The sequence below is a fragment of the Molossus molossus genome, unplaced genomic scaffold, assembly GCF_014108415.1.
Source record: "Molossus molossus isolate mMolMol1 unplaced genomic scaffold, mMolMol1.p scaffold_m16_p_1, whole genome shotgun sequence".
NCBI lineage: Eukaryota > Metazoa > Chordata > Mammalia > Chiroptera > Molossidae > Molossus > Molossus molossus.
Window position 1 is genome coordinate 107,202,115 of NW_023425344.1, and position 12,493 is coordinate 107,214,607.

General features: G+C 36.3%; 1 protein-coding gene and 1 pseudogene across 7 annotated transcripts in view; one reads left to right on the forward strand and one right to left on the reverse strand.

Annotated features, from left to right (window-relative positions):
• MLLT10 (MLLT10 histone lysine methyltransferase DOT1L cofactor) overlaps window positions 1-12,493 on the reverse strand; it is a 290,083-nt gene that overhangs the window by 236,374 nt on the left and 41,216 nt on the right. The window contains exon 1 of one of the 7 annotated variants that reach the window (XM_036281747.1): window positions 9,997-10,048. The exons of the other annotated variants lie outside the window; for them this stretch is intronic. Within the exon in view, the coding sequence (XP_036137640.1) occupies window positions 9,997-10,002 (6 nt within the window). The 5' untranslated portion in view covers window positions 10,003-10,048. Of the gene's footprint in view, window positions 1-9,996; window positions 10,049-12,493 lie in introns of those variants that run through there. 7 annotated transcript variants of the gene reach the window in all.
• Window positions 7,812-8,494, forward strand: LOC118638077 (annotated as a pseudogene).

Consider the following 12,493-nt stretch of genomic DNA (forward strand, 5'->3'; position numbering starts at 1 on the left):
GACACCCCCAAACATACACACAAAAAAGCATGTATTAAAGATTTCACCACATTTTACCTAGAAAAAATACGCTTTAAATGGAATGGTCCAAACAAGGAAAAATTACATAAGGAAGTTCCTTCTTTCTTATATCATGTAGTATAGTAAGAAAGCATACAACTATTTTCCATCTTTATAACATAAGGCAACAATTTCCAAATATTTTTCCTACTTTATATTGGATTCCTTTGCCAAAAGATAAATCACTGTACTTCACTAAGTCAAGCTCACCCAAAACACTGACCTTCAGGAGACTGGGGTTATGTAACTATCCATTTAGCTATACTTATTTACTCAGACTGTGATCATCATTATATTATAAAATGCAGTAAGATAATAATTGAAAATAGTGTTATAGGTTAATAAAAAGGATAAATTCAATTTTTAAGCTTAATCACAGTTATATCTATAAAAGATATAACTGTGGCATTAAAAAAGTATGTGTAGGCCCTAGCCGATGGGCTCAGTTGGTTGAGTGTCGTCCCATGCACTGAGAGGTCACCAGTTCAATTCCCAGTCAGGGCACATGCCCAGGTTAATGACTCAATCCCCAATTGGGGGCATGAAGGAGGCAGCCTATGGATGTTTTTCTCCCTCTCCCTTCCTCTTTCTCTAAAATCAATAATAAAAAAAGCATTTTTTAAAAGACGTATCTGTAGGATAAAACATCTACCAACATCATTTCTATAAGTAAAAGATAAAAAATAAATCTAAATTAACCTATTTTTTCTTGTGTTTTAGAAAGCCTCACGACTACCAAACCACACTAGAAATGAGTTTCCCTGTGCCCAGGCTATAATCCAGGATTCCTAGAAGTAATGATTCTTGGTCTAGATCAAATAAGCCCAGAATACCTTGTTCTATCACATAGCAAGAAAATTACAAAAGTCTACTCTAGTCATGTCAAAAGGACTTATGGGCCAACCTAAAGAGGCTCCTGGTGGCCAAAGATGAAATTACTTAAGGCCAATGAAAATAAATGCAATGAACTGAAACACACCAAGTATTTTAAAATCCATGATAAAATGATCCTCTATTTCAAAAGTAAACTTATACAAGACAAACCCTTACAGAAATAGTAACAACCAGATTCTGGTTTCCCAGCAGAAGTCAAAACCTGGAAGACTTTTAGCCTGAAGACGAGCTAGTCAGTTCATAGTGGCTCCTGTAGTTTTAAAACTTTTTCTTTTTATCCTCACCTGAGGACATTTTTGCATTTATCTTCAGATAGAGCAGGAGGGAGAGAGAGAGAAACATCAACGTGAGAGAGACAATATTGAGTGGTTGCCACCCACATGACCCCAAAACAGGGCCGGGGACAAACTGCAACCAAGGTACGTGCCCTTATCGGGAACCAAACTCAAGACTCTCTGGTCCGCGGGCCAACGCTCTAACCACTGAAGAACCAGCCAGGGCACTCTTGTAGTTTTAATACCTAAAGAACCAGAAAATAAAAGTTCAGAGCAACCAGGAAAGTGAGATCTGAATAAAGAAGATGAGAGAAACGGGGAAGCGCCCAAATTTTTATGTATAGAATATGCCTAAATCTCTCACTGACCTTAAACAGGGCAATCTAGAGTCTAGTTAAGAAAAAAGAGAAATAAAATGATATTTAAGCAACTGCTCAAAATGCTATTATGTATCAACTGCTTATAAAAGCAATAACAATTTCTTCAAAGGAATATAATAAAATCCAGACTTTCCACATATAACACTCACAAAGGCTAGGAAACAATCCAAGTTACCTTCCTGATCTATGAAGAAATAGGAAAATGTTAATCATGCTTAAGATAAAACACAATCAGTGAAGGTCAACATTAAGATGACGTAGACATTGGAATAAGGCTTTAAAAGAGTTATTATAATTAAGTTCTGTGAGGTAAATGAAAATGTACCTATATTAAGTAAAATAGGTAATTTCAACAGCGAAAAGAATAAAATAAAAATTCTAAAAATTTAAAGACACAACATGCAAAGTAAAATATTCACTGGACAGGCTGAACAATGGAATCAAGATGGCATATCAAGAGTCAGTGAGCTTGAAGCTACATTAACATACAGGATCTAATCTGAAAAAGAGAAAATAGTGAAAAAAAATAAAAAGGGCTTCTAGAAACATACTGAACAGTATCAAGAAGTCTAAGGTATAAATGAAGACGGGATATGTGTGTATGTGTGTGGATAAATGAATATGAGAATACAGTATGGGAAAGAAAATTCTGAACACATAATGGATGAAAACTTCCTCCATTTGGCCCTGGCCAGTTTGGCTCAGTCAGCAGAGTATCGGCCTGAGGACCAAAGAGTCTCAGGTTCAATTGTGGTCAAGGACACATACCTCAGTTGCGGTTTGACCCCAGGTCCTGGCTGGGGTCCTGTGGGAGGCAACCAATCAATGTGTCTCTCATGTCCTTGTTTCTGTTTCTCTCTTTCTGTCTCACTCTCTCCTTCCCTCCCTCCCTCACACTCTGTCTGAAGATAACTGAAAACATATCCTCAGATAAGGATTTTTAAAAAAACAAAAAACACTTCCTCAATTTGAAGAAAGACATATTTATGGATTCAAGAAGCGCAGTGGACCCCAAGCAGCCAAACTGCTTGCTGAAAAGCAAACAAGGGGAAGAGTCTTAAAATCAGCCAAGAGAAAATGACACATCAAACACAGGGGAACAGTGACTAAGTAAAAGGCTAACTTGTCATCATAAACTATGGAAACAAAAACAGAATAAAACATCTTTAAAATATTTGAAGAAAAAGAACTGTCAACCCAGAATTCTATATTTAACTATTACATCCTTCAAAAGTGAAGGTAAAACAGCCTTGGCAGTGTGGATCAATGGTCAGAGTGCGGGCCCATGCAGCAAAGGGTCAAGGTTTCCCAAGTCAAGCACGTACTTGATTTGCAGGTTAGATTCCCCAATCCAGGTTGGAGCACGTGCAGGAAGCAACCAATTGATGTGTCTCTCTCACATCGATGTTTATTTTTCTCTCACCCCCCATCCTCCTTACACTAAAAATAGCCCTGGCCAGTTTGGGCAAGCAGTTAGAGTGTCAGCCCGTAGACCAGAGTCCCGGGTTTGATTCCAGTCAAGGGCACGTACCTCGGTTGTGGTTTGTCCCTAGCCCTGGTTGGGGTCGGGCGGGTGGCAACCAACCGATGTCTCTCTCTCACATCTCTCTTTCTCCCTCCCACTCTGTCTGAAGATAAATGTAAAAATATCCTCGGGTGAGGACTAAAAAAAAGAAAAAGTAAAATAGATATTTTCAGATAATTTGGCTCAGCAGTTAGAGCGTCAGCCCGCAGTCCAGAGAGACTCAGGTTCGGTTCTGGCTAAGGGCACATACCTTGGTTGCAGTTTGTCCCCAGCCCGGGTTGGGGTCGTGTGGGTGGCAGCTAGTCGATGTGTCCCTCTCACATCGATGTTTCTCTCTCTCTCTCTCCCCTTCTCGCTCTATCTGAAGATGAATGCAAAAATGTCCTTGGGTGAGGATTAAAAAAAGAGAGAGAGAAGAAAGAGAATTTATCATCAGTGGACACAAATAAAGACTAAAATAAGTCTTCAAAATGAAGGAAAATGGTACTAGATAAAAATGCAAATCTTCAGGAAGCCAAGAAGAGATCCCAAACAATACATATCTGGGTAACTATAAAAGATATTTAGTTCTTATTCTTTAAAATACATATTATTGAAAGTAAAAATTATAATATCACCTTCTAGGGTGTATAACATATGTAGATTTAATACATATGACAATAATATAACTAATAGCAGAAAAGGTAATGTAAAAGAATCTCTTAAAGCTCCAGTTTTTCTACACTTTATAAGAAGTGGTATATGGACTGTAAAATGATAAGGAAATATATTGAAATTGCTAGAGGAATGCTAAGAAACTAATACAAAGAGAAACAGCTTTACTAAAGTTATATGTTAGAAATTCTTGTCTATCAGTTGGACCCTTTATTCATATAATTATATAAAAGTAACTCAAAATGGACCATATATTTAAAAGAGCTAACACTATAAAGTTGTTAAAATGAAACAGGAGTAAATCTTCATGACCTAGGGTTGAGCAATGGTTTTCTTAGATACACTAAAAGCAGAGGCAACAAAAGAAATAATAAATTACAACTTAACCAAACCTAAAAACTTTTTGCTGCTAATGATACCATAAAGTAAGAAAATCCACAGACTAAAAAGAAATATTTACAAGTCACATATTTGATAAGGAACTTATATCCAGTGTACAGCCCTACAATTCAATAATAAAGATATATAACCCAATTAAAAATTGTGCCAAGGATCTGAAGACATTTCTCTACATATAAATGACCAAAACCAACCCATGAAAAGATGTCTAACTAACATCATTAGTCATTAAGAAAATATAAATCAACCCCATAATGATAGCATTAGAATGGCTAAACTCAAAAAGAGAAACAATACATAAAAATATCCTGTTGGCACCCTGGCTGGTTTGGCTTAGCGGTTAGAGCGTTGGCCCATGGACCAGAGAGTCCCGTGTTCGGTTCCCGCTAAGGGCACATACCTCGGTTGCAGTTTGTCCCCAGCCCTGGTTGTCATATGGAGTCATGTGGGTGGCAGCCAATCGATGTGTCTCTCACATCGATGTTTCTCTCTCTCTCTCTCTCTTCCGCCCTTCTCTCCCTCCCACTCTGTCTGAAGATAAATGCAAAAATGTCCTCGGGTGAGGATAAAATATATTATATATATCCATCCTGTTGGCAAGGATATGGAGAAATTAGAACCCTCATATGTTGCTGATGGAATGTGCAGTGGTATAGCTGTGTTGCAAGTTCCTCAAATGGTTAAATACAGAGTTATCACATGGGTCAAAAACTCCAAACCCAAAAGACATAAAAACAGACGTCTACGTGGAAGTTTGTACACATATGTTCATAACAGCATTATTCTTAATAGCCAAAATGTAGATACAACCTAAATGTCCATAAATTAGTGAATGAGTATATAAAATGTGGTATATCCATACAATTTATTTGGCAATAAAAAGAAATAAAGTTCTAATATATGCTACAACATGAGTGAATCTTAAAAACATTATGCTAGCCCTGGCCAGTATGGCTCAGTGGTAAGAGCATCGCCTGCGAACCAAAGAGTCCTGGGTTTGTTTCTGGCCAAGGGCACATACCTGCATTGCGGTTCATCCCCAGCCCTGGTTGGGGTTGTGCAGGTGGCAATCAATCGATATGTCTCTCTCATATCAATGTTTCTCTCTCTCTTCCTCCCTCTCTCCCTCCAGCTCAATCTGAAGATTAATATAAAAATATCCTCAGGTGAGGATTAAGAAAAAAACATTATGCTAAAGAGAAAAAAAAAAAACACTCACAAAATACCACATATTATATGATTCCATTTATATGAATAGAGACAGAAAGTAGATTAGTGGTTTTCAGGGACTGGGGAGCCTGATAATGGATAGTGCATACTAATGGGCACAGAACTTTTTCTGAGGTGATGAAAATGTTCTAAATTTGATTATAGTAATGGTTGCACAATTCTGTGAATATACTAAAAACCACTGAATTGTACACTTAAAATGGCTGATGGATGGACACAGAGCTTTTTCTAAGGTGATGCAAAAGGTTCTTAAATTGATTATGGTAATGGTTGCACAATTTTATGACTAAAGATCACTGAATTGCACAATATATATGTGCATTTTATATTAAAACTGTTTTTTAAAAACTAATTTTCAAATATATATTTTTTAAAAACTTACTAAAATGGTAGACCTAAACCCAAATATGTAATTACATTAAATGTTGAGACTAAACTTGAGGCTCATAAGCATCAAATGATGAAGAGATAAATGTGTACCTCGTAACAATGATTCAAAATTATGAGGCAAAATTGTCACAAGTAAAGGGATAAATATACAATTCCACAAACATAAGAGTGTTTTAACATTTCTGTCTTGATAATTACCAAAACTAGATTTTTTTTAAAAATCAATAAACACATGCCAATCCAAGCAATACCATAAATCACTATTCTTTTCAGGTGAACGTGGTACATTCACCATGAAAGACCATCTATAGGACATTCACAAACAATACACAATGAATTTAAAAGAGCTGAAATCATACAGCATATATTCTCTGACCACATTAGAGGAGGAAAAAAAGGTGTAAAATGAATGACCTAAGATTCCACCCAAAGAACCTATAAGAGTGCAAAGTAAACTGCAAGTTAAGTAGAAGAAAGGAAACAGTAAAGAGTAAAAAAAAATGAAATAAAAAAGAAACAGTAGAGAAAATTTAAAGTCAAAACTAGTCCTTTGGAAAAACCAACGAAGTTGATAAACTCTAGCTAAACTGACTTTAAAACACACACATAAATAACCAATATCAAGAATAAAGAAGGAATTATCTCTATAGAAACCACAGATAGTAAAAGGGCAAAGGATTATTAATAACTTTACACTAATCAATTAAACAACTTGGATGAAATGGAAAATTCCCCTGAAAAATACAACTTAACCAAAATTGACAAGATCAAACAAAAATTTAAAGAGCCCTTTATGCTGAAATCATTATCAAAATCCTTCCCCAAAATAGAACTCTATTTACACAAATACTTTCAGAAAATAGAGAACTTGAAATCACTTTCAAGTTCAGTATGAATAATACTAATGAATGTACCAATAATACTAAAACCTGAAAAGAAACTACCAAAAAAAATTGCAGACTGACATTCCTTAAGTACATAGATGCAAATATATTTAATAAACTATTAGCATTTTAAATCCAGCAATATATACAAAGGATAATACACTGTGAACAAGTGATATTTATCTCAGAAATACTGGGTTGTCAGAACATTTGAAAATAAAACAACAAAATTCACCATATTAATTTTTTAAATATACAATCATCTCAACAGATGCAGGAAAGGTATTTGACAAAAAATATTCATTCAGCTTTAAACTGCCAGAAAACTAGGAATAGATCATACCCAACCTGTATATTAATCTTATCTTTTCATTCTGATTTTTGATACTTTGAGGCCTGCTGATGCTAGAGGGACTACCCCTCCCTCTCAAGACTGGCTAATTCCTGGAGATAGCAAACAACTCCCCAGCTAGCTTTCATATATATGCAAAGCAACAAATCCAGACCCATACCCCCAAACATCTTTATTTTATACTTCGGCCACTACATTCTCCTGCCCTAATCACCCCAGGGCTAGGTACCAGACAACTTAGGCAAAGTCCCTATGCCCCCAGAGTCCTTGAAATTATTCGAACTAAACAATCCTAAACCTGATTACCATTCTTTGACTATTCCTTCCTACAGAAACCAAAATAAAGGCTCCTGCCTTTACTTTTTCCCTTTTTCTCTTTCTGCCTCTTAACTAACCCGTAAGGCCTCCTTGGTGTAACTCCTTCTCTGGGGATCTACGAATATATGAATATAACAAACGGTCTTTTCAATGGCAGTCCTTGCCTGATCTATTAGCCTTGCCTGCCATAGTTAAATAATAATAAAATCAGTATTTAAAAACTACCTGGTAACAATCATCAATAAAAAGCCTACAGATGGACAGTCTTTGCAGAGTCACCATGGTTTCCTGCTTCTACAGTGCTTGGACGGAACCAGCGCTCAACCCATTCCCCCCCCCCCGCCCCCCCAGCCACCTGATTCAGCCTTCGGCCACCTCCTCACAGCACCTCGGATATCCCCAAGGTCCCCGCTCCAGCACCGCGCAGCCACCTCGCCTTAGCCACCCACCATGACGTCTACCACGTCCACCTCGCAGGTGCTCCAGAACTACCATCAGCACTCAGAGGCCGCCATCAACCGCCAGATCAACCTGGAGCTCTACGCTTCCTACGTCTACCTGTCCATGTCTTGCTACTTTGACCGCGATGATGTGGCTTTGAAGAGTGCAGCCAAATATTTTCTTCAGCAATCTCATGAAGAGAGGGAACATGCTGAGAAACTGATGAAGCTGCAGAACCAACGAGGTGGCCGAATCTTCCTCTAGGATATCAAGAAACCAGACCGTGACGACTGGGAGAATGGGCTGAACGCGATGGAGTGTGCATTAATTACACTTGGAAAAAAGTGTGAATCAGTCACTACTGGACTTGCACAAACTGGCCACTGAAAAAAATGACCCTCACTTGTGTGACTTCCTTGAAACTCACTACCTGAATGAGTAGGTGAAATCCATCAAAGAACTGGGTGACCACGTAACCAACTTGCGCAGATTAGGGTCCCCTGAAACTGGAATGGCAGAGTATCTCTTTGACAAGCACACCATGGGAGACAGTGAGAGCTAAGCCTTAGGCTGGCTTCCCATAGCCAGGGGGGTGACTTCCCTGGTCACCAAAGCAGTACGTGCATGTTGGAGTTACCTTTACCTTTTCTATAACTTGTACCAAATCATCCACTTACATCTTTTCATTTGTATCATTCCTTCAAATAAAGTAATTTGGTACCCAAAAAACAAAAAGCCTACAGATGCCCTGGCCAGTTTGGCTCAGTGGTTACAGTGTCGGCCCATGGACCAGAGAGTCCTGGGTTGGGCTCCTGCTAAGGGCATGTACCTCGGTTGCAGTCTGTCCCTGGCCCCGGTTGGTGTCATGTGGGTGGCAAACACGAGATGTGTCTCTCTCACGTCGATGTTTCTCTCTCTCTTCCTCCCTCTCTCCCTCCCACTCTATCTGAAGATAAATGCAAAAATGTCCTCGGTGAGGATAAAACAAAAAATTTTTTAAAAGCCTACAGATGACATAATAATAAATGGTACAAAACTAAATGCTTTCCCCAATGAATAGAAACAAAATTAAAGTATAAGCAATAAATGAAAAAAAAAAGTTTTAATACAAATTGGAAAGAGGTAAAATTTTATGACTTTATCATCGAAAAAAATCTAAGTTACCACCGAAAATCTCATACAATTAATGTGAGTTAAGCATGGTTGTATGACACAGGTCAATATACATAGGCCAATTCTACTTCTATATACTAAAACAAATAATTAAAAACTGAACTCTTGCCCTGGTCAGTGTCGCTTAATGGTTAGAGCATTGGCTCATGCAGCAAAGGGTTTCGAGTTCAATTGTCCTGGCCCCAGTTGGAGCCTGTTCAGGAAGCAAGCAATTGATGTGGTAGTCTCTTCTCACCTTTCTCACCTCTCTCTCTCTCTCTCTCTCTCTCTCTCTCTCTCTCTCTCTGTCTTTCTCCCTCTCTTTCTCCCTTCCACTCTCTAAAAATCAGTGGAAAAAATATCCTCAGGTGAGGATAAACCAAAAACAAAAAAGCCTGAGTTCTTTAAAATACAACTTACACAATCACATAAAATACTGAAAGATAAAAGTAATTTTAAAAACAAGACATAAAACCAAAAGTTGAAAACCACAAAATACTGCTCAGAAAAAAACAAAGATGACCTAAATAAACGGAGAGCTATACCATGCCAATAAACAGCAAGATTCAATTTTGTTAACAAAAAGATCTATAGATTCAAAGCCATTGCAATCATAATCACATCAGCCTTTCTGGAAATGGAAAAACTAATATTAAAATTTATATGGAAGTGCTAAGGACGTAGAATATGCAAAACAATCTTGAAAAAGATGAAAAGAGTTGAAGGACTCGCAGATCTGACTTCAAGACTTCCTATACAGTTAAAAATAATCAAAATCATTTGATAGATAATATATGGATAGACAAACAGATCAATGAAACAGAATAAAGATTCCTAAAATAGAGCTCACTCATGCATCCATGTGATGTTTTACCTAAGCAATCCAGTAAGGAAAGGAGACTCTTTTCAACAAACAGTGCAGAAACAACTGGACATCCACACACACAAAAATAAAACCTACAAAACTTAATTTGAGAGGCATCACAGACCTAAATATAAATTAGCAAAATCAAAAAGTTTTAGAGGAAACGAAGAAAATTACCTTCATGACTTCAGGGTTAGCCAAAAGTGTCTTAGCTCACAGTAAGCAATAACTACAAAAGAAAAAACTGATAAATTAGACTTAAATATTTCTGCTCATTAAAAGGCACAATTAAGAAAGTAAATAGGAAACCATAGACTTGAAGAAAGTACTTACAAAATATTTATCTAACAAAGGACTGGTATATCTAGGACATATAAGGAGCTCTCCAACTCAAAAATATATATATGGACCAACAAAGAATGAAGAAAGAAAAATGGAGAGAAAGAAGGAAAAGGACTAAAGGTTTGAACAAACTCTTCATACAAGAAAACACATGAATGATCAATAAGCAAAAAGAATGCACTCTATATCACTAGTCATTACAAAAATGCAAAATAAAACCACTTCCAATCAAGATGGAGTAAAAGACCAGATTTAGCCTTCTGCATGAAATAATAAAAACCTAAGAAAATGTATGAAACAACAGCACTAAAGATTTTGGACAACAAATAATGAAAGACAGCGATCCCTAGGAGACAAGAAACAAGTGACATAGCCACAGATTTGCCCAGCTTACTGCCTTGAGAGTTTCCAGGCGGTGGAACAGGGAGAGGGAACCCAGGCAGGGCCTGTCTCCCCAAGTTGTGCAAATGGAGCTGCGAGTCCAAGGAAGCCAAGGTGGCTAGAGCTCAAAAGGGAGACCAGCACTGAGTAGAGAGCTGGGGAGAGAGAGAAAAATGAAGAAATCTACGGAGGCTGATCCTAGAACATATTGAGTAACTAATCAGCACTTGCATTCGAAAGAACTATTCAAGGCCAGGGAAAGAACCACCAAAAGATTTAGAAGTAACAGTACCCAGAATGTATACAAGGATGCAAATAATGCTTGTTCCCAAAAGCCAGAATGGAAAACCTAGTAATTCATATCACTTCAGAGCTCTAAGAAGGGTAATGCTTCAGAAGGAGGGAAAATTTAACCCTAAGAATAGTTCTGGTCTGTCCCAACAAAACCCAAAAGGAACAAACTATTTTTCAGTAACTTGACTGTATCACAGAACAAAGTCGAGAAATATTTTTAGGGATACTAAAATAGAGAACCTAACCAGATAAAAATCACAATGACTAAAAGTCAATAAAAACTTACAAGACATATGCAGAAACAGGAAATTACACTCCTAATGAAACAAAAACCAGTCAGTCAAGGCACTCTTAAAATGACATAGATAATAGGATTATTACCCAAGTCCTATAAAACAATTACTATGAATACATTCCGTTTGTTCAAGAAACTAGAGGAAATATTAAACATGTTAAGTAGATACATCAAAAAAAGTTTTAAATGCACATTTAGAGATGAAAATTACAATGTCTAAGATAAAAAAATCATACTGTATGAGATTTACAGCACATAAAACCATGTAATAAGTTACTAACCAAAATGAAACCCAGAGGAAAAAAAATACCTTAAAAAATTAACAAAACATAAGTTAGCTGTGAGATAACTTCAAGAAGCCAAAATATTTGTATAACTGGAGACACAGGAGATAAATACAAAAGAAAAATAAGTCTGAAGAAATAATGCCAACAATTTGCCATATTTTATAATTATAAACACAAAGAACAAAGTACTTTTTAAATAAACACCCAAGCAATAGAAACATGAAGCAACGTAAACCACAACATATCATGATCAAATTGCCTAAAACCAAATAAAGTAAAAATCTTTAAAAAGCAGCCCGAGATAAAGGCCCTACATATTGCAAAATCAAAAGAAAAATTGAAATGATTATATTAATATATAAAGTAGATTTGAAAAATCAAAAATATTATCACAAAAGGATTATTTTACAAAAATAAGGGTTTAACTCATTAAGAAGATACAAAAGCCTAAACATTTAATCAGTTAATAACAGCTTCCAAATATATAAAGTAAAAATAACAACTACAGAAAGAAATTTAAACATCCACATTTACATATGGAGAATTCAACAAAACTCTCTCAATAATTGATAGAACCAGTAGAGAGAAAATCAGTAAGAATATAGGTCCTTGAACAATACTATCAAACCAGAATAATATCCACAACCACTGGCATGAAGTAACATTTATAGAACAATCTACGCAAACTAGACTACACATTCTTTTCAAGGACATGTGAAACATTCACCAAGACAAATCATAATCAGCCATGAAACAACTCAATAATTTTAGAAGTTTCAGATCACACATACAAAGAATTTTCTCTGACCACAACGCAATTAGCTTAGAAATCAGTGTAAAATTCTCAAATATTTAGAATCTAAATATACTTCTAAAGTAAGCCATGGGTAAAAGAAGAAATTAAAAGAGAAAATAAAATATTTAAGTAAATGAAAACAAAACTTACCAAATTTGTAGAAGTTAAAGCAACATTTGAGAGAAATTTATAACACTAAATGTCTATATTAGAAAAGAATTCAAATCAATGACTTCACTTTGCAACTTAAGAAACTAGAAGAGAAAAAAAATAAAGATC